The sequence below is a fragment of the Myotis yumanensis genome, unplaced genomic scaffold, assembly GCF_028538775.1.
Source record: "Myotis yumanensis isolate MYYU_CA2020_CCGP unplaced genomic scaffold, mMyoYum1.0.hap1 SCAF_16, whole genome shotgun sequence".
Lineage (NCBI taxonomy): Eukaryota > Metazoa > Chordata > Mammalia > Chiroptera > Vespertilionidae > Myotis > Myotis yumanensis.
In genome coordinates this window covers 33,329,091-33,351,042 of record NW_027223767.1, presented here as the reverse complement: position 1 = coordinate 33,351,042, position 21,952 = coordinate 33,329,091, and the positions used below count along the sequence as shown (strand labels likewise).

The window sequence follows — 21,952 nt, the reverse complement described above, 5'->3', positions numbered from 1 at the left end:
CTCTTTCCCTTCCTGTTTTTCTCCCTTACAAGTATCTGAACACCTACCACATGCCAGATATTGTTTATGACACCAGAAATGTGATAATGAACAAGACAAAAATCCCTGCTGCTCTCATGGAGAGGGCTCTAGTGGGGGAAAAAGACAATAAGTAAGATAGATAATTAAAATATTTTATATGTAAGTTCTAATCATAAAACCAGGAGGGGAGAGAGAGGGAGAGAGAGAGAGCACGCGCGCACATTGGGGGATGAATGAGTGTGTGTGTGTGTGTGTGTGTGTGTGTGTGTGTGTGTGTGTGTGTGTGGGAAGGGTGAAGGATTTCAGTTTTAAGGATAGTCATGGGAAGGCCTCATTGAAATGACTTTTGAGGAAAAAACCTGAAGAAAGTGAGGATGTCTGCCTTGAGAATACCAAGTAAAAGGCCTGTGGTCAGTAGCTTGCCTGGCATGTCAGTGAAGCAGTGGCTCAGTGGAATGAGCCTTGAGGAGAATAGAAGATATAACTTGGATTTTAGAGATAATGGGAGGAGAGAAAATAGATATAATGAATATTTTTGTTATAAAAAGGAAAGAGAAATGGAGTAAGAATGTTTCCCCTGGCCTCATTTCTTATTTTTTAAATATGTTTTTATTGATTTCAGAGAGGAAGTGAGAGTGAGAGGGAGATAGAAACATCAGTGATGCCCTAGCTGGTTTGGCCTGTGGACTGAAGGGTTCGATTCCGATCAAGGGCCCATGCCTGGGTTTCAGGCTTGATCCCCAGTAGGAGGCATGCAGGAGGCAGTCGATCAATGATTCTTTCTCATCATTGATGTTTCTGTTTCTCCCTCTCCATTCCTCTCTGAAATCAATAAAAAAATATTTTAAAAAAGAAACACCAATGATAGAGAATCATTGATCAGCTGCATGCGCCCACACTGAGGGTTGAGCCTGCAACCTGGGCAATTCCATGACCGGGAATCAAACCGTGACCTCCTGATTCATAGGTCACGCTGGCTGGGCTCTTATTTCTTATTGTTAGTTGAACCCTTGTTCCATCTCCTTTGCAGTTGCTGCAGGGTTTGCCCGGTATTGTGGAACCAGGAGTGCGAAGAGCCAATCCGGATAGCTTTCTGTTGCTAGAGTGAAAGTCAGGAAATGCCATGCCTGGGTTACCTTCTATTGAATGGGATTTTTAAAAATGCCCTGACACTATGGTCTTCTAGTCCTGAGGTTCCTTATCAGTTCACCTTTCTCTTAAGTTGTATTCTTTGTTTCTAAACCATCAGAAGCTCAGTAATATTTCTGAAAGTATGGTCTTACATACTTCTTGCATAAGAACTATCTAAGAGGCTTATTCATGCAGGTCCTCAGGACTTCAATTCTCTGGTATTTCTTATACAAACTGAAGTTGTAACATTACTCCTGGAGGTTGAGCATTGATAAGACATGTTGTTTGTTCTTTGATCTTTCAGTACCTCCTAAGCAATAGTAGTAACTAAGTGGCAGGGCCACAATTTGGAGTTCAGTGTTCACTGACTCCAACACCATATTCTTTACAACAAGCTATATTTTATTTCTAAAGTGAGAAAAAAAATGTTTCTTTATAGGGATTCTGTTAATATACAGTTAATCTATTCAGTTAAATACAAAGATTTCTTTGTTCTAGAGATAGCCAGAAACAAGTTTTCATGGAATAAGACGAGCTGGCGTGCTCCCTCCCCCTTCCTCCTCCCTGTCAATATGTACATTGTACTTTTCTACTCTTTCACTCTCTTTTAAGGAGCCCAGGGCTGGGGAGTTGGCAAATGGTGAAGAGAGGAGGATTGTTTTATTTCTATCTAAATTGTGATGTTTGTGAGAAGCTTTAAGTTGGAAGATGTGATCCCTGTCAGTTTCTTGCTTAGATGAGTGAACTGGATAAAATAATAGCTGTTCTTTAATTTATGGCTATTGAGTGACTGGAATTATTTAACTATTTAGGGGTTTCAAAGGAGGAATTAATCTCACATACAGAATGTCAATATTTTAACCTCAGTGTGATTTATTTATTTATTTATTTTTTTTGAAAGGGTCTAAAGTGGAATCCACTCTAAAAAGATGAACTCTCAAGGCAGAAAAATGGTTGGTTCAATCTGGAGGAGCCACTCTGGAGTAGCAGTTCTTTGAATAACTGAGAGCCTTTCAGTATTAACTTTGTCATTTTGCTTTATTCTTGCAATATAACAGAGTTCTACTCAGTAACTAGGCCCATTTTTGTTCTGAATCTTCATGCTTAGATTCCATGTCCAGTCCTATAGCCAGACAAGAAGAACTATAAGCCACTTGCATCTTTTTTTCTCATGCCGTAGTTTTCTCCATCAGAACACTTCATTGTGTTTTCTTAACAGTTTGAAATTTAAGCGGTACAAACAGCTAAACACATCTTAGATTTTTCATATTTCCTAGGAATTACATCTTTAAGATAATAGTATTTTTTAAAATATATTTTTATTGATTTCAGAGAGGAAGGGAAAGGGAGAGAGAGAAACATCGATGATGAGAGAGACTAATTGATTGTCTGACTCTTGTACGCCCCACACTCGGGATTGAGTCTGCAACCCAGGCATGTGCCCTTGACCAAAATCGAACCTGGGACCCTTCAGTCTGCTAGGACCAAGGTATTATTGACAGTTGATTTACATTTAAAACATATGGCAGGTAGTGTCCCTAAGAAGACATAGATAATTTAGTTGAAGACCAGTCAGATATATATGCCATGACTTGGCAATACACAACATATAAACAACAAAATAAGAGGATCACAATGAGCTTGAAGAAAACGAAGTAATGAATTATGAGGTACAATTCACCAGGAGAGACTTTCCCAGAGGGAAGTGGGTTTTAGGGATAAAATTAGTTCTGGATATTTTCAAGTTAGAGGCATATATCGGGTATGACAAACAGATTGGCCTGAGTATTGCAGAGGGGATTATTTTAATATGCTTGGTAGATTATATATTATGTATATATTACCCTGGTTGTTTTTTTGTTTTTGTAATTTTATAACTTTATTTGACAATCAGTTCTCATCCACATTAACTGTTTGCAGGTTTTTGAAAGTGGTGACAGGTACATAGGTGATCAATGTATATAGAGCTTGTTTGGTGAATCTTCATCCTCATTACAATTTTCTGGACAACTGTACCCAGATACGAAATGGAACGTTCCTTATTCCTTTGGCCCAGACAGCTTTGTTCAGCCTGGTGTGATGGAGTTTCCATCTCCTTCATGGATCTCCTTGAGTGTCTGAGTGGCATGCTTCTTGAAACCCACACCGTGGGTGTGCTTGTGAATGTTGATGGTATTCTCTGGTCACCACCTCATTGATGGCAGAACAGCCCTTCTTCTCACCACCTTTCTTTGTGGGAGCCATTATGCCCTGTCCAAGTTGAAAAGAAAAAATGTTACCATGTTTAATAAAAAATTGACAGGTGGTCATTGAGAAGTGTTTGTTGAAATACCTTAAATAATTATTTAAAGGTTGGGTGTGTTTTAGTACATAGTCTTAAACATGTAAAAATTAAATGTACAAAAGTACAAATAATTTATGAGCTGCTCTACAGAACACTAAATAACAAACTAAAGGTAGTTTAGAAGTGTGTCTGTTTATAAAGTTCAAAAGTGTAGACTTTGAGACAAGGATTTAATTGGCAAAATCCACATTGTGAGGAATTCTAAAGGACAGATAACTCTGTTTTCTACTACAAATAAATTGCAAGGGGAAAAAAGAGGAAATTTGTTACAAATTTGAGATGTATTAACTAAATACAGCGTGTGGATCTTATTTAACTTTTAATTTCGACAAACCAATTGAGACAATCAGGAAATTTGACTGATGTTTGACATTAAGGAATTAGTGGTTTTTAAATGATGAAAGTATGTATACATTTTAAGTAAACTTAACTTTTCAGAGGTACATATGGAAATATATACAGATGTAATGATCTGATGATAGGGATTGGCTTCAAAATTAATCTATGGATTTGAGGGATAGATGTTATAGATGAGGTTGGATGGTCAAGAGTTGCTAGTTATTGAAGTTGCTTGATGGTTATGTGAGAGTTTGTTGTAACTTAGTTTGTATTTGAAATTTTTTATTTATAAAGAGTCCAAGATAAATGACAGAATATGGGCCAAGATCAGGACAGCTTATATCGTTTCATGAAGGTGCCCTGGCCAGTGTGTTCAGTGGTTAGGTTTTGGCCTGCACACTGGGTCTTGGGTTTGATTCCCAGTCAAGGGCACATACCTGGGTTGCAGGTCAGATCCCCATCCCTGGTTGGGGTGCATTCAGGAGGCAACAAATCCATGTGTCTGTCACATTGATGTTTCTCTCTCCACCTGTTCCTCCCTCCCTCCCTTTCTCTCCCCTCCCTCCCTCCCTCCCTCCCACCCACTCTTTCTTAAAAAAATTCAATGGAGAGCTTGCTTCGGCAGCACATATACTAAAATTGGAATGATACAGAGAAGATTAGCATGGCCCCTGGGCAAGGATGACACGCAAATTCGTGAAGCATTCCATATTAAAAAAATAAATCAATGGAAACAATGTCCTCACTCCTTGGGTGAGGCTTAAAAAAATTAAAATGAAAAATGTTAACTTGTATTACAGATTTTATATGATCTGGCCCTATCTACCTATATCCAGTGTGAACCTCAGTGCATGCTTTACCTTGTTCACTCTCTGAGCTCCATCTCCATCACCTGTATACACGTCATTTCTTCCTAAAACACACCACAATTTCCAGTATTTTCTATGTCTCTCCACATTCCCTACTCCTCATCCCAGGCAAATTTGCCTATCCAAAGTCCTAATTTATTCTTTGGAGCTCAGATTAAATGTTTATAGCACAGAGAAGTCGTCCAGATTCTTCCCTCTAAATCTGATGTCATAGTTATTATCTCTTACCTGATATTTTGTATGATTATTTGTTAACATTTGCCTTCCCCATTAAACTCTAAGCTTAATGAGCCACAGTTCTTGTCTGTTAATATTGTATCCCCAGCACTTATTAAAACTCTGCTAAAGGATAGGTGCTTAGCCTGGCCTGCGTGGCTCAGTGGTTGAGCATCGACCTATGAACCAGGAGGTCACCTATGAACCAGGAGGTCACGGTTCGATTCTCAGTTGGTTCAGTCCCCAGTGTGGAGCGTGCAGGAGACAGCCAATCAGTGATTCTCTATCATCATTGATGTTTCTGCCTATCTCTCCTTCTCCCTTCCTCTCTGAAATCAATAAAAATACATTTTTTTAAAAAGAATAGGTGCTTAACTATTTAATCTTCACTTACCATCCACTAGTCACCAAATTCTCTCACCTGGGTATCACATAATTTCCTGGTTCAGGTCTCTATTAACATTCTTAATTACCTCCCTCTCCCAATGTGTTTTTATCCTAATAAGATCATCCTATTCTCCAGCTTAAAAATTCCATGGTGCTATTCACTTGCTCCCAGCATACAGTTGAACATACTCTATGTGATCTGAGGCCTCAAATGATAAAGCCTTTACTTACTACTTCTCGGGTATTTTGTGAGACTCTGACTTTCTGTTAGTCCCTAGGATTGCCAAGCACCTTGCTCAGCACTTTCACAGATTGTGTTTCTTCTGGTTGAACTACTAATCCTTTCACTCATTTGCCTGGTAAACTTCTACTTTTTAAAAAAACATTTTGTTGGTTTTGAGAGAGAGAGAGAGAGAAAGAAGCATCAATTGGCTGCCTCCTGTGCGCCCCCTACCAAGGAATTGAGCCTGCAACTCGGGCATGTGTCCTGACCAACAATCTAACCAGCAACTCCCAGGTACACGGGGTGCCCAACCAACTGAGCCACACTGGCCATAGCTAAACTTCTACTTTCATTGTTATTCCTCTAAATGTCACTATGTCTTGGTAATCTTCCTTGTTACACTCCAATTAGTTTTCTTTTACCCCATAATACACATTTATTGCATCTTGCAATGTTAGCTTATATCACAATCATTGCTAAAAAATTAGTTTGTAATTATTTAATGTTTGCTTGTTTTGCAAGATTATAAAGCTCTATGAAAAAAGGAATGGACTTCATGTAGCTCACTGCTGAAATCCCAGGTCTCAATGACTTTTTTAAAAAATGATGAATAAAGACATCTGTAATTGGAAAAAAATATATTTGTTAAATGGAAGGGGGGAGGGGAAGAAGAGTTCAGGAGTTCATTGTGGATTGAAAGCTTGTCTGAAATAATCTGCCAAAATGCACAAAACTTATTTCTGTTTCAGAGATAATCTGGTTTAAGTAGTAACACAAAAAGGTTAAGTGCTCATCCCTCAGAGTATAGGGATGAATTGGCAGTTTAGAATTGGCTCTGGCACATTTGTCTCCTATTACTACAAACCTATAAAAAGCTGTTGTAACCTAGTTAGAGTGACAGATACAAACTGTTTTTTTACCCGTCCTCATCCGAGTTTTGTTTTCCAACTGAAACATGGGATATTTCCTCCATTTCTAAATTTTGGTGGAGGGGGAGTAATGTCATTGAAGTTGTGGCTGAACACAATGTCTATTCTAATATAACTACTTTGGTTTAGTTGGAGTCGAACTTCCTTTCAGATGGCTATGAAGCCCAACCCTCAAGAAACTCAGGATTCTGTTGCTAACTGAAAACACCTATTTCCTAAATTATTTTGCCTCAGTTTTTTTCTTTTTACTTCTCTTTTCCTGTCCCCTTTTATATCTTTTATGATATGAAATTGAAATCCAAGGTTATATTTATTTTTTTAAAATATATTTTTACTGATTTCAGATAGGAAGGGAGAGAGAGAGAAATATCAATGATAAGAGGAAATCATTGATTGGCTGCCTTTTGCACGCCCCCTACTGGGATCGAGCCCACAACCCGAGCTTGTGCCCTTGACTGGAATCGAATCTGGGACCCTTCGGTCTGCAGGCTGATGCTCAATTCACTGAACAGAACCAGCTAGGGCTAAGTTGTTCTTTTCTAATGCACATACTATACTTTGCAGTTATGATTACATCATTTTATGAATACATCAACCTGTGAGGCAGATGCTGCTGTCATTTCTAGAAGTCAGTTTACATTGTCAGACTATATACATTTTTTAAAAAGTGAGAACTTGGTTTCAACTTGTCTTCCTGCTCTTTCCCCTATTTGTTTCACACTGCTCTTGAGCCAAGTAGTGAATACTGTTGGTATCTACATTTTTTTTATGTGACTTTCAGAAATGCCAAGATTTTCTATTCTTGTCCTATCTAGCAGCTATGTGCTCTGATGTTTGGGGATGGTATCAGTTTTACTTACTGTATTCTATTAGTTTTATAAGACATCTAAAGAACCTGGAAATTACAGAATTTAGGTGCCTGACTGGATTGGACTAGAGGTAGGCTTGCTGCCAACATTGAAACAGATAATTGTACTTAAAAATGAAAGTATCTTTAAAAAAGTATCTTAAGCTTTGCGCAGTGGCAGTATCGTGGCCAGTGAGGTTTATCCGAGGCGCAATTATTGCTTAAAAAAAAAAAAAGTATCTTGTCCTAGCTCAGTGATGGCGAACCTTTTGAGCTCGGCGTGTCAGCATTTTGAAAACCCTAACTTAACTCTGGTGCCGTGTCACATATAGAATTTTTTTGATATTTGCAACCATAGTAAAACAAAGACTTATATTTTTGATATTTATTTTATATATTCAAATGCCATTTAACAAAGAAAAATCAACCAAAAAAATGAGTTCGTGTGTCACCTCTGACACATGTGTCATAGGTTCGCCATCACTGTCCTAGCTGGTTTGGCTCAGTGGATAGAGCGTTGGCCTGTGGACTGAAAGGTCCCAGATTTGATTCCTATCAAGGGCACATGCCCATGTTGCGGGCTCAATGCCAAGTAGGGGGCATGCAGGAGGCAGCTGATCCATGATTCTCTCTCATCATTGATGTTTTCTCTCTCTCCCTCTCCCTTCCTCTCTGAAATCAATAAAAATATATTTAAAAAAAGAAATCCATATAAAAAGTATCTTTATAGCTTTTGCTGACTCCATCAAGATTACCAACCTATAAATTTCTTGTTTCTAAAAAAAATAACCCTATATAATAAACACCTAATATGCAAGTGTCCGGTCGTCCGTCCGTTCAGCCAATCAAAGCACAATATGCTAATGATATGCTAAGGCTGCTCAACCGTTCGCTATGACGTGCACTGACCACCAGGGGGCAGATGCTCAACACAGGCAGATCCTCCCACAGAGGGAGCACCGCTCAGCCAGAAGCCAGGCTCATGGCTGGCGAGCGCAGCAGCAGTGGCAGGAGCCTCTCTTGCCTCTGTGGGCTTAAGCCATCAGTCGGATATCCCCCGATGGCTTCCGGACTGCAAGAGGGTGCAGGTTTGGCTGAGGGATACCCTCCCCCCTCCCCCAGTGCAAGAATTTCATTCACCAGGCCTCTAGTTGGATAATACTTTATCACAATGGTTGACTTGAATGGCTTATATTTGGACCATATAAAAGTTAGGATATCATTGCTACCCTTGGTCTTGATTATCTGTATATATAAAAGCCTAAGCGACCAAATGACCGGTCGACTGGTAGATACGACGTGCATTGACCACCAGGGGACAGATGCTCAATGCAGGAGCTGCCTCCTGGTGGTCAGTGTGCTCCCACAGTGGGAGTGCCGCTCAGCTGACCAACATGGTCCAGACGCTGGGCTCACGGCTGGCGAGCACAGCTGCAGCTGCGCAAGCCTCTCCTGCCTCTGAGGCAGCGCTACTGAGCAGTGGCGGCAGTCCCAGCGGGGCTGGGATGAGCAGGTGCAGAGGCGCCTGGCCTGGGCTCAGGCTCCTCCCTGGCTGCCTGCTGCTTCACGAATTACTACATACCCTGAGGGGTCCTGGATTGCAAGAGGGTACAGGCCAGGTTGAGGGACCCTACCGGTGCACGAATTTGTACACCAGGCCTCTAGTAATATATGATTAAGTATTAACCCATTTCTAAACCTACTATGGTTAAATTTGTTTTATTATTGACAACATAACACCCTATCAGTGGCCTATGTTAAAGTTTACTTATAGTCACTTAAAATTTTAGGAGTATGTATATTTTGGTTGGAAGTGGGCTAAGGACAGTGTAACTGTTGCTTCTTTCTTGAAAAATAATTTTGTGGGAGATTATGAAATACTATTATTACAGATTATACTAGATGCCATGCTACCCCTCTAATATTTAAGGAGTTTTAAAATGTTGCCATGTTTCTTTTTGTTATTTAAAGAGAAGTCAATGTGCTTGTTTTAGCACATATATTAAAGAGAAATCAAGCGTTACATAAGAGGTAGAGCTAAAATCCAATTTCTCCGTTCCCAGAGGTAGGGGACCCTACTTAAGAATTTGTTGTATATCAGTTCTGTGAATTTTTTAAAAATATATTTTTATTGATTTCAGAGAGGAAGGGAAAGAGAGAGAGATAGAATCATCAATAATGAGAGAGAATCATTGATCAGCTGTCTCCTACTGAAGATTGAGCCTGCAACCCAGGCATGTGCCCTGACTGGGAATGGAACCATGACCTCCTGGTTCATAGGTCAACACTCAACCACTGAGCCACACTGGTCGGCCTGGGCATGTTTTTATACATTTATTATTTAATACAATCTTTATTGTATGTTTATTCTTTTTTAGTTTTTGTAGTTTTCTCATTTCACATTGCTGAGATTTAGTCATGTTGATACATGTAATAATAATTAAACTGATAAACAGTATTCCATGAATTCCTCTACTGGTGTGTAGCTATTATAGTATTTATTTTTGTTTATTTTGTTTTTAGTTTTTCCATTGAACATTGTTCTGAGATATAGTCATGTTGATAAAGATAGTTGATACAGATAGTTCTAGTTAATATTATTACTATAGAAAATTTTATAAAAGGAATAAATTGTAGTTTATCTATTTTCATACTTTAGCAGATTAGATTAACTGATTTTTAGTTGTAACAGATTCTATTGCAATGAACGTTTGTGCTTACAGATATATAGGTTATGTTCTCTGAATAAAATTTCATGATGGATGGGTATGCACATTTTCCACCTACCCAAGTACAGTATTTCCAAATTGCTCTTCAAAAGTGGTCGTGCCAGTTTTTATTGTTATTAGTAAATCATGAATTGTTGATTTTTACATTTCACTGACACCTGGTTTTTCCAAGCTGAGTTTAAAACTACTTTTTAATATTTGACCTAATGCTAATATTTTAACCAAAATCTAACAAGACATGGCATATTTTTATGTATGTATTGGCCATTTGGAATTCTCTTATGTGAATTTTCACTTTGTTCATTTTTTATTAGATTTTTTTAAACCTTACTGTAGTTATATATTTTGATATTTAATCTTTAGCTATGTGTGTTGTTTTATTTAAATCATTCCCCTGAAGTTCCAAAGATACTCTTCTTTTGTTTTAAGTTTGGCTTTTCAGATTGAAAAACTCTAAAATTATTCAAGTATATCATGAAGAAGGGATCTAATTTTACTTTTTCCATGTAAAGAACTGGCCAGTTCAGTACCATTTGTTAAGTAGTTCAGTATTTCCCCACTGGTATAAATGCCATTTTTTGTATATTCAGTTTTAAGTTTTGGGGCTCTATATTGTCACATAGGTCTTTTGTCTTTCTAGACTGCCTTAATTATTTTAGTTTTCTGTAATTGTGTAATACGATTTTTTTCATCTTTTTTTTTTTTTTTTTTTTTTCAGAATTTCTCTACTTTTGCTCCTTTTTTCTGTGTAAGTTTTTGGTTCTGTTTGTCAGCTTCCATTAAAATCCCTGTAGGGGCCCTGGCCAGGTAGCTCAGTTGGTTAGAGCATCATCCCAATACATCAAGACTGCAGATTCAATCCCAGTCAGGACACATACAAGAATCATCCTTCTAGGCTGGTGTGGTTTAGTTCAGTGGTCGGCAAACTGCGGCTCGCGAGCCACATGCAGCTCTTTGGCCCCTTGAGTGTGGCTCTTCCACAGAATACTGACTTCTGCGCATGGGCCAGGAAGTTTCAGTCATGCGTGCCTGCACGTGGTATTTTGTGGAAGAGCCACATTCAAGGGGCCAAAGAGCCGCATGTGGCTCGCAAGCCACAGTTTGCCAACCACTGGAGTTGATTGGGTATTGTCCAATGCACCTGGGGGGTTACCAGTGTGATTCCCAGTCAGTATATGCCTGGGTTGTGGACTCGATCCCCAGTTGGGAGCAAAGCTGATCTATGTTTCACTTTCACATTGATAGTTCTCTCTTTCTCAAAAAGAAAAAAATCAATAAATAGTTTTTAAAATAGAATCAGCCCTAGCCAGTTTGGCTCAGTGTATAGAGCATCAACCTGTGGATTGAAAGGATTTGGGTTTGATTCTAGTCAAGGGCAGATACCTCTATTGTGGGTTTGACTCTGTGCCATGATCTGCACACATGCAGAAAGCAACCAATCGATGTGTCTCCTCTCTCACATAGATGTTTCTCTCTCTCTCTCTCTCTCTCTCTCTCTCTTCCTCTCCCCCCCCCCCCCCTTCTCCCTCTCTCCCTTCTTTCCACTCTCTAAAAATCAATGGGAAAAAATATTCTTGAGTGAGGATTAAAAACAAAAAGAACCATCCAATGAATGCATAAATAAGTAGAACAACAAATTGATGTTTCTCTCACCTTCTCCCTCACTTCCTCTGTCTGAAATCAATCAATAAATAAAGTTTATTTTTAAAAAACCCTGTAGGGAATTGGAATTTATTAGAATTTATAGATATATGTGAAATTGCTATCTTTTGAAAAAAATCTCACTATTTATGTAGGTCTTTCTGGGTTGCTTTTTTTTTTAGGTTTTATTATTTTCTCTGTAAAGATCTTTTGTGTATAATATTACCATTTGTTGGTGTTGTGAATAGGTTTTTTTATGAGTATTTTTTTCTTGTCACATGTAAACACTATTAGTTTTTATATGTTAATCTTGGCGACATTGCTGAATTCTTGATTATATGTCTTATGTTAAAGTAGAAGATATTTCTATTTCCTGGGGAATTAAAACCATTTCAGAGAAATTATGTGCCACAAGATCAGGATACTAGAAAGCAGTTTCAATTAGTTATTTGGGGAGTATCTATCTGTATGTGAATAGTTTTATCATTGTGTGTCCTGGGAGGCAGACAAACAAAATCTTTGATTTTTCTTAGCAATAGAGTTGGTCTATGTAAGGGCCTTGAGATGTTAAAAACCTTCCACCCCCATCCTATATAATAAAAGCCTAATATGTAAAATGTCCCTTCGACTGGGAGTTCGACCAAGGGGCTGGGCCGGCCAGCCAACCGCCCACGGCCCCTTACCCTGGCCGGCTCCACCCTGCCCAGCAGGGGCAGCAGGTAGCCAGGGGAAGGGAGGCCCTGGCCAGCAGCCATTAGGAATTTTGTGCACTGGGCCTCTTGTTTAGTATAAATGTTGCTGCTATAAACACACACACACACACACACACACACACACACAAGACATGAAGACAGACAGGGAGAACCCCATGTGATCACAGAGGTAGAGACTAGAGTGATGCATCCACAAGCTAAGAACACCAATGATTGACAACACCAGAAGCTAAGAGAAGGCACAGGACACATCTTTGGGAGGAAGCATGGCATTGCCGACACCTTAATTTCGGTCTTCTAGCTTCTATAACAGTGAGAAAATACACTTCTGTTCTTTTAAGTCACCCAGTTTGGGATACCTTGTTATGGTAACCCTTGGAAGATAATACAGACTCCATAAAAATAAAAACATTGGCTCAAAAAAAAAAAGAATCAACTCAAGTAAAAATGAAATGATTGAGTTCTAGCAATGGTGGGTGAAAAGATTGGCAAATCCTCTTCCCCCAAAACAACTATAAAACTGTATAAAATGCTTACTGCAAAACAATTATTTCAGGGCTTTGGAATAGACCAAAGGCGTACAACAAATTTGAGGAGGATTTATTTAGTAAAAATTGTTGAACTTTGGGTAAGAATAGTAAGAGTCTAGTTTTGCTGTAACATGATAGCCTGCAGCCATTATCATTCTAAAAGTTTTCATTCCAAAAATATTTAAACACACAAATGATACAAGAGGATATTCTTATTGCAAATAGCAAAATGAATCAAATGAAACTCCACATTGATTTCCTATCCTCCAATCTCATCTCTCTCTCTTGGCATTACTGTAGCTATACAGAAGCAAATAATTTGGTTTTGTGATTGTTGTGATATTTAAATAGTCATAGTGTACTATTAAAAAAACGTTGCTGCTACTCTTGGATTTCACTCAGTTTATTTCCTTATAGGAGGCGCAGGTCAGAATGGAGATGGGCTGCAGACCGAGCGGCTATTGTCAGCCGCTGGAACTGGCTTCAGGCTCATGTTTCAGACTTGGAATATCGAATTCGGCAGCAAACAGATATTTACAAACAGATACGTGCTAATAAGGTAAGAGATAAAAGTGTCTGGTCTTTTTCAGCCCAGCTAAAAACTACCATTATACCTTTTCTTCTGTCCCTCGATGACTTAGCTATGTCAAAGAGAATGGTTTAATATGATCTGATATAGTGGTTTAATTTGTTTAAGAGCCTGATGTTGCTTAGTGGAGTGCAGATAACACTGCTAGAATACAATGATAAATTGAACATCTGTTTAAAACGAATCAGTTTGTATACCTGAGCTAACAGGAAACATAAGATAAAAACCTAGATAATGTATGCCATTGACTATTAACTGTCATTTGTTATATTTATGGAAAAATGGTCATGACTAAGAAATTTCATCTTGTTTTTTTACATAGATGCATTCTGCTTTTCCCGATAACTAAGTTTCCCTTGCTTTCTTGAGGCAAAATAGGGTCTTTCCTGAAAAGTTGTTCAGACAGAATTAGACATTGATGGTTAAGATTTTGATTTTCTTGTGTCCTCCTATCTGCAGAGAGCTGATTATTAGTGCACATTTTTATCTTTGACAGTGATACTGTGTGTAGTTTTTCTTCTTAAAATTCAACTTAGAAGAATTCTCTGCTCGGTTTGGCTTTGATTGAGGGTTAAGTGTACATGGAAAATAAATCCATTTAACAAATAGTTGAGTGCCTATTGTATACTAAGCACTGTTCTCCTTAGTGAAGTCACAGTGGTAAATAAAAATCCTACTTCTGTGAAAATTAAATTCTTGCAAGGTATTTTTTGTATTCACTTGATGCACTTGAGCGTCATGACTGCATACATGGGTCTAGAAAAACCGGTGGTCCACGAGGTCTGAAAGGTTGGCCACCGCTGGTCTAAATGGAGAACCTACTGCTCCTAAAATTAAGTGTCACGACATGTTTTTGTCCTATCTTAGTGCTGGTCAAAGCCCTCAGAAAATTGCTGTGCTGTGAACTCTGTGCATTAAATTAATGTAGACCAAAAGTTAAAGGATGACCAATTGACAAGATGAACAAAATGATGAGAGATTGAAGTAAAAGTTTTATAGCCCCCCAACCCCTTTAAGTTTTTATTTAAAAAATTCCACTTCTTCCAGCTTCTTCCCAAGTAGTCTATTTGTAATTCTCCAGAAGTTCAGTAAAACATGTTATAATTGAGGGCAAAGTCCAGAAGACTTAACTTTTAAAAAAAAAAAAAAAACACATTATTTGTTCCTTTAGAATAAGGAACAAATTAAATCCTGACTACTTTAAAAATTAGTTAGAGAAAATGACGAGTTAAAACTAAAAATATTCTCCAAGGGTGGCGAATATTTTGCTTTCTTTTGCTCTTCTTCACAAGGGAAATTCAGTGAGATTGTAGAATGTGAGCTGGAATGGTGATAGGAATGACTGGATGTGCCTATCTTGAGTGGGGAAAAAAGTTTTGCTCTGTCAGGGACTTTTCTTCAGTGTCTGTAGGTTATTATAGCCAGTAGTTAAGTGGGAACTTGCATATTTGAGAACAAGAGTCTCTGAGTAACAACTAAGAGTAGTACAATGGTAATCATATTTGTTGCCTTTTTTATATATACATTCATAAATATGTGTGCATATGTTTTGCTAGTTGTTCCCCATTATAAAATTACTATATTTCATAGACTTGAAGATGCTACTAATTGTAAGATGCACCATTATTTTATGTGCCACTAAAAAATGATTTCAGTTAAACTAAGACATCCCATCAATTGTTAAGGTACATTCTGATTTAAAAGATGTTAAGATTGGAAAAGTATGCCTTAGAATTGATGAAAAACTGTGTTATCATTTCTTAGGAAAGTTGCAAAATACAGGGAAGTATAAAAGAGGAAAGGGGGGGCACCTTTCTCTTTTTTAAGTTTTTAAAGTAAGAATTTATTTCTATTTAGAAATGCTCCAAAGTTTATAAAAAGGCCCAAAGGCTCCCAGGTTTAACATAAGATCCTACTGAGTTGGTGTCTGTTGGTTTTTTCATTACTAAGGTATCAGTTTGATTCTTGTTCATGAAACACCCCCATGATTCTTCTTAGTGTCATGGTGATTTCCTCTGACTCCCAGTATTTTTCATAAATGGCCATTAGCTCACGAATGACAAAAAATATATTGCATTATTCTTCAAAACCAAGTCCAATGATTAGGAGTTCGAAAAGCTGAGATCATGATGTGTGTCATGTGCAAAGACTGGTATTAAATGCAGCTCTTTCAGAACAGAAACCAGTGAACACACTTCAAGACAAAATACCCCTTTCTCTCAGTTTTGCTGTAACCTAAAACTTCTCTTTAAAAAAAGTCTTAAAAAAAAGACACCCCAAAAACAAAACCCAAGCTCAACATTTGGGCATGTTTTATTTCACTATTAGTTTTCTATGCATATAAGTAATTTCTTTAAATATAGTCATTTACATGGGAACCCTGGACATTTTTCTGTCATTTTTTTGAATATATTTTTACTGACTATATTTTATTACCCTTCTTGGTTGATTATTTCTGTTATGTACTTTATTAAAATTATACAGGCATACCTCAGAAATACCACAGGCTCGTTCTAAACTACCTCAGTAAAGTGGAGGGTCTTGCTTTCACTTTGTAAAAACTTCATTATTTGTGAACTGCAATAAAACCAGGTATGCCTGTATTATAAAGCATGCACAATAAATATTCTCACCTATGTCACAGTATGAATGCTTTTATGTTCTTGACGCATGCTTGAAAGAAATTTTTTGACTCAGTTTACAGTCTCAATTAAGCTATGTGAGAAGATAGTCATTACTTCATTTTTGGTTCCTGCTTCCTTCGTTCTGCGTCGCCCCCTGGTGGTAGTGCACGTCATAGCGAGTGAGAGAACTAGCGGTTGAACTCCTGAGGGGACACTTTGCATGTTAGCCTTTTATATATAAAGATATTTTAAGGAATTTTAAGTAATCATATTGACCTCTTCTGTAAAGCCCTACTTCCATTAGCCTCTCTGCTTAAGCTCTATCTCTTTCTGCTGGGGTCCAGCCCCAGCAGGTCCGGGGGTCCCCAAAGGTGTGGACGGAGTCGGCGAAGAAGGAATGACATGGAGACAGCATTCAGTTGATCAGCAGCCTAGCCAGGATCTCTAGCCAAGTTCTGTCCAGAATCTCTAGCCAAGTTCTGTGTCCATCTTCTTAATCTAAAGGTCAATACAGAGTGTTCTTTCTTTGGACTCAGTATGGCACATCTTCTCAATCTAAGGATTAATACAGAGTCTTCTTTCTTGGACTCAGTATGGCACATCTTCTCAATCTAAGTTCTGTACTATCCACCTTCTTACCCTACTTATCCTCTATAGGGGGGTCTGTAGCACCCTGGTGGAGTCCTATCCATCCGGAGTGTGGGGGTTCTCAATGGGGGGGCTTACCTAGGGGAATCCTGTTCCAGGGGTTCCCAAAGGTGTGGACGGAGTCGGCGAAAACTATCCACCCTCTTCCTGCAGTGGAGTCCTATCCATCCTGAGTGCGGGGTGGGGGCTTACCTAGGGGTCCCTGTTCGGGCGCCAGATGTTGGGGTCCAGCCCCAGCAGGTCCAGGGGTCCCCAAAGGTGTGGACAGAGTCGGCGAAGAAGGAATGACATGGAGGCTACGTTAGTTGACCAGCATAGCAAGGTTCTCCCACCAGAGGTTCTGTAGCCAAGTTCTGGTGCCATGTTCTCTCGCTAGGTTCTCCATCCAGCTTCTCCAGGTTCTCCTGCCAAGTTCTGTAGCCAGGTTCTGTCCAGGATCTTTTGCCATGTTCTCTCACTAGGTTCTGTCTCTAGGTTCTGTGTGTAGGTTCTCTCTCTAGGTTCTTCAGCCAGGTTCTCTCGATAGGTTCTGTTTCTAGGTTCTGTGTAGGATCTCCAGCCAAGTCTTGTCTCTTGGTTCTCTCTCTAGGTTCTCTGTCTTGTTGTCTTGTTACATCTATATTTATACCAGTTGATTTTAATCCTGTCAAATTCTATTGCAAAGGTTAGGGCGTTTCTTATCTCCATTCCAGGGAGTAAAGATTATGTAGCTTAAGGGTGATTGTTTGTAGTTAAAGTGATTAACTACCGCCTGGCACTTAGTTAAGAGGTTTTATCCCCTCCTCAACTTCAGGGAAAAATCCCTACCTGGGAAAACAACCTTTCTCGGAGAGGTGACCTTGGTTAAAACACATAGCGCTAAAGGGAGCAAACATATTAAGAACAGTATGCCATATACGCCAGGTCCCTTGAAACATATGCTGTGCAGATGTTTCTTCTCTGCAGCGACTGTGTCAAGCAGCAAGGATGGACCGGCTCCCGGCATCTTTCCTGCTCTCCTTTATCTTCTCTAAACTTCTTCTGTAGTATTGTCACTGTAATTCTTTGCCTTTAGCCCTAGTTTGGCCTGGATTGGCCTATTGGCACATGACCTTTGACCTGTATCATCTCTGCTCTATAAAATGATGTAGAATAAGTGGTCCCTACCAAATCTTCTAAAGCTTTCTTAGGAGGGTGTCTTTGCAGTCTGTCAGAGAGGTATTTTTTTAGAAATTACTCAGTAGTTTAAGGGAAAATTTTTCCCTTTGGAAACATAGCCTGTTATATCCTGATTTACCTTACCTAAAAAAAAAAATTGATGGAGTAGCTTTATACTGTATCTAATAGTAGAATTTATTTAGGCTCTTGGCTATATTTAATGTTTTCTTGTTTGAGGAAAATAATTTTTAACATAAAAACTCAAATTTTTTTTATGTATTTGCTTTCTTGGTGTATGATTCTGCTAGGAAATGTTGCGGGGCTCAAATATATATGTGTTGTGTTTTTTATTCTTCAAGGATCTTACCATTAGTTAACATTTAAACAGCAAATTGAAGCAAAAAGAAATGAAATAATTTGGCCGAAAGTTTTTATCTGGAAATGAGATTTAAATACACAGAATGTAAGATACAATTTTGGTGCTTTGGGAAGTTTGACAATGTGGATAAAGCAAGTAGGGGCTCGGTTAACCAGGGACATTTTCTTGGAAGGAGATGGGACATGGACTTGACAAGCTCTTTGAAAGGACAAATGACGTTTTAGATAAATATAAGGGGCAGAATCAATAGGAATAAAGACATAAGAACAGGTAGTATTGTAACCTCTAATTGCATTTGATTACATACTACTTTATAATAGCCTCCACCTCTCAACAGCAACAAGTTCATATACATCCAAACATTTTTAAAGGGGATAATGAGACTGATATAACTGTAACTATTTTTGGAGAAAGTAATTAGAAATAGGTAAATAAGGTAGGGAGAATGGGGCTAGTTTTATATAGGATGGGGAGGTGGTTTAGGCTCTTAAGCAGGGAAGATGCCAAATGCAGTATTTCGAGAAGGGAATTGTGTGCAAGATAGCTGCTTTTTACAAATAGTTTTTACTTTTAAATGATAAAGTTTATGAAGTCTGCCAAAACCGGTTTGGCTCAGTGGATAGAGCGTCGGCCTGCGGACTGAAAGGTCCCAGGTTCGATTCCGGTCAGGGGCATGTACCTGGGTTGCGGGCACATCCCCAGTGGGAGATGTGCAGGAGGCAGCTGGTCGATGTTTCTCTCTCGTCGACGTTTCTAACTCTCTATCTCTCTCCCTTCCTCTCTGTAAAAAATCAATAAAATATATAAAAAAAAAAAAAAAAAAAAGTTTATGAAGTCTACTTTTATGCTTGTGATTCAGGCAAGAAACTATTTGGCAGCAGCAGGTTTTTTAGCCAGAGAAACCTGATTTTGAAGGCCAGGCCAAATGTTTCTTGCTTAGTTAATGACCTTTCCCTCTTTTCTGAGGAGTCTGCACATCATTTTCTATGCAGGCTAGGTATGGTCTTAATCCAGATTAGGTAAATTCTGTTTCTCTTGCTTTCAGGGGAAAATAGATGTTAAACGGAGGTAAAAATTTTCATTGTCCTTCTTAAAGTCTCCCCTCCCCCTTTCATTCCATGGAGATTTTTGAGTTAGAAAGGACCTCAGGGATGGATCATTGGTTCATTGGCTCACAAGAGCCTGCCAATTATGATGGCCTAGGGAGGCCAAGTTGATGCAGTCAAAATCACTAGGCTCTGAAATCTGTATTTTAGGATGTTATCTGGAGAATTCTGATGCTGCATCAAAACTGATCAAGTTTTTTTTTGTTTGTTTGTTTGTTTGTTTGTTTTCAGTTTAGAGTTTATGTTAGGATTTACCAGGGAAGTTATTTAAAAATTCAGCCCCTCCCCCTAGAGATTCTGAATAGATTTGATGTCGGACTTGGGTAGGTATCATTTGATAAGTTTCCCCAGGTAATTTAATACAAAATTTCTGTTAAGGTCTTCTTATCAAGTTAGATTTTTTTCGTTTTCTAGACCAGAGAAAGAGAACCAAAGCCACAGAGCGCTAGTCACTTTCATCAGTCTTTCTTTTCCACAACATTATAACCTGGTTTTGGTCACCTTTACTTGAATTCATGGGAGGATTCATGTGTGTGGTTTTTTGTTTTTGTTTGTTTACTTTTTATAGTAAACTAACTTTTGCTTTAACCAAGCTGGCCCATGCTGATTATGGAGAGGATTTTGGAGGCGTGTAAATTGGATCTTTTCACATTTTTTTAATTTCTTGGAATGTATTTTCTGAATTTGAATTGTCAAGCAGAAAACTAATCTAGAGTAATATTTATGCTTATGAGAAACAGGTGCCTTTGGAATACCTTCGTTTTTTCTTTTTTAAATAGTTCTTGGTTTCTTTATAGGAACTATTCCACCTTTTTTTCATTCGGTAGTTTTGGTTGCTCTTCATTTATTTTAGCTCATCCTATATAATAAAAGCCTAATATGCTAAATAAGTATCTGGTCAGCTGTTCAACCAATCAAAGCGTAATATGCTAATGATATGCTAAGGATGCTCTGCTTGCTATGACGTGCACTGACCACCAGGGGGCAGACAGTCGACTGGTCGACCAGTCACTATACATGCACTGACCACCAGGGGACAGATGCTCTGACTGGTAGATTAGCTTGCTTCTGGGATCTGGTTGATTGAGACTGAGCAAGACAGGCCAGACACGCCCTGGAGCTTTCCCATGGTCCCTCCCTGGCTGGCAAACCTCCCACGTCCCTCCCTGGCCCCAATCGTGCACTGGTGGAGTCCCTTGGCCTGGCCTGTGCCCTCTCGCAATCCGGGACCCCTCGGTGGATGACAGAGAGCTGGTTTCGGCCCCATCCCACAGACCAGGTCAAGGGACCCCACTGGTGCACGAACTCATGCACCAGGCCTCTAGTCTTTTATAACTGTAGCACTTCTAGTTTGGTAATACTTAAGCCACATTTGTGACCAACTAAACTAAAAAGGCTGCATTGCTGCTGTTAACACAGTATAGTTTGGTTGGTAATATCATGTAAAATACCATATACTGTGATAAAGATTCCATATCTAAAAGATGCTAAATGGTAATAAGCCATATAGGCCAAAACATTCAAATGGAAGAAAGCGGAAGCTTGGGTCTGAGTCTCAGACCTTACGGCTATTGTTAGACTTTTTGTGGAAATAACTCTTGGGAAAGCATAGCATGAGGGAAAAGGCCTCTGGTAAACCGGTCCCCTTCCCCTAACCCTTTTGATATTAACTTTTAAATTAAATTTGTAACTTTTAATACCACTCACTTATGCTGATTTTCTCTGTGTCTTGTAGGGGTTGGTAGTTCTTGGAGAGGCGCCTCCTCCAGAGAATGCAACAGCAGACTTAGTTCTTAGTTCTGAGGTGAAGACAGATCATGGGAATGATAAATTGGTAAGTATAAATACAGAAAGGGGGAAATGAATTCGAATTCGAGGCCTGGTCGGGGCTTGTGCAGGAGGCAATCAATTGATGTGTTTCTCTCACATTGATATTTCCCTCTCTCTCCCACTCTCCCTAAAAATTAATGGAAAAAATGTCCTCAGGTGAGGATTAAAAAATAAACACAAATTCATTTTAGCTTGTTAATATTCTAAATATAAATATCCAACTTAAGGCATCTGGTCACTCATCAATTATAAGAGTAAGTAAAACAAAGTTAAATAATTGATGGAGAGTCATAATGACCTTTAGGTGGGCTTGTTAGACAATGTTCCAGTGTTACACTGAAAGGACACAATCATCTTTTTGCCTCATTTCCAAATTGAATGACTTTTTAAAAAAGAGAACACACACACCTATCTGCTTTGGTTATGAGCACAGTACAGATATTGCTGAAACTAAGTTATTTTATCTAGAAAAATTTTAAATCCTCACATGTGGATTTTTTTTTTTTTTGGCCTTAGGGAGGGAAAGAGAGAGAGAGAGAGAAACATTGATCAATTGCCTTCTGTATGTGCTCTGAACCGGGATCGAACCCAGCACCTTTCTGTGCACAAATGAGCCATATCTACCAAGGCTGAAATTAAGTTATTTTAAAGGGGCCCAACCTGTGATAAAAAAAACACTGGATGCAGCCCTGGCTGGGTAGGTGGCTCAGTTCGTTGGAG

The 21,952-nt window shown here is 38.8% G+C and overlaps 1 protein-coding gene, 1 non-coding gene and 1 pseudogene across 5 annotated transcripts in view; all 3 read left to right on the top strand.

Moving 5' to 3' along the window:
- KANSL1 (KAT8 regulatory NSL complex subunit 1) overlaps nucleotides 1-21,952 on the top strand; it is a 156,520-nt gene that overhangs the window by 95,315 nt on the left and 39,253 nt on the right. For all 4 annotated transcript variants that reach the window (XM_070395155.1, XM_070395156.1, XM_070395157.1 and 1 more), the window contains 2 exons: nucleotides 13,337-13,478; nucleotides 21,138-21,236. In XM_070395155.1, the coding sequence (XP_070251256.1) occupies nucleotides 13,337-13,478; nucleotides 21,138-21,236 (241 nt within the window). The remainder of the gene's footprint in view (nucleotides 1-13,336; nucleotides 13,479-21,137; nucleotides 21,237-21,952) is intronic.
- Nucleotides 4,445-4,551, top strand: LOC138995306 (U6 spliceosomal RNA). The gene has a single exon (XR_011468615.1). It is a non-coding gene; the product is annotated as a U6 spliceosomal RNA (small nuclear RNA).
- Nucleotides 7,470-7,622, top strand: LOC138995291 (U4 spliceosomal RNA; annotated as a pseudogene).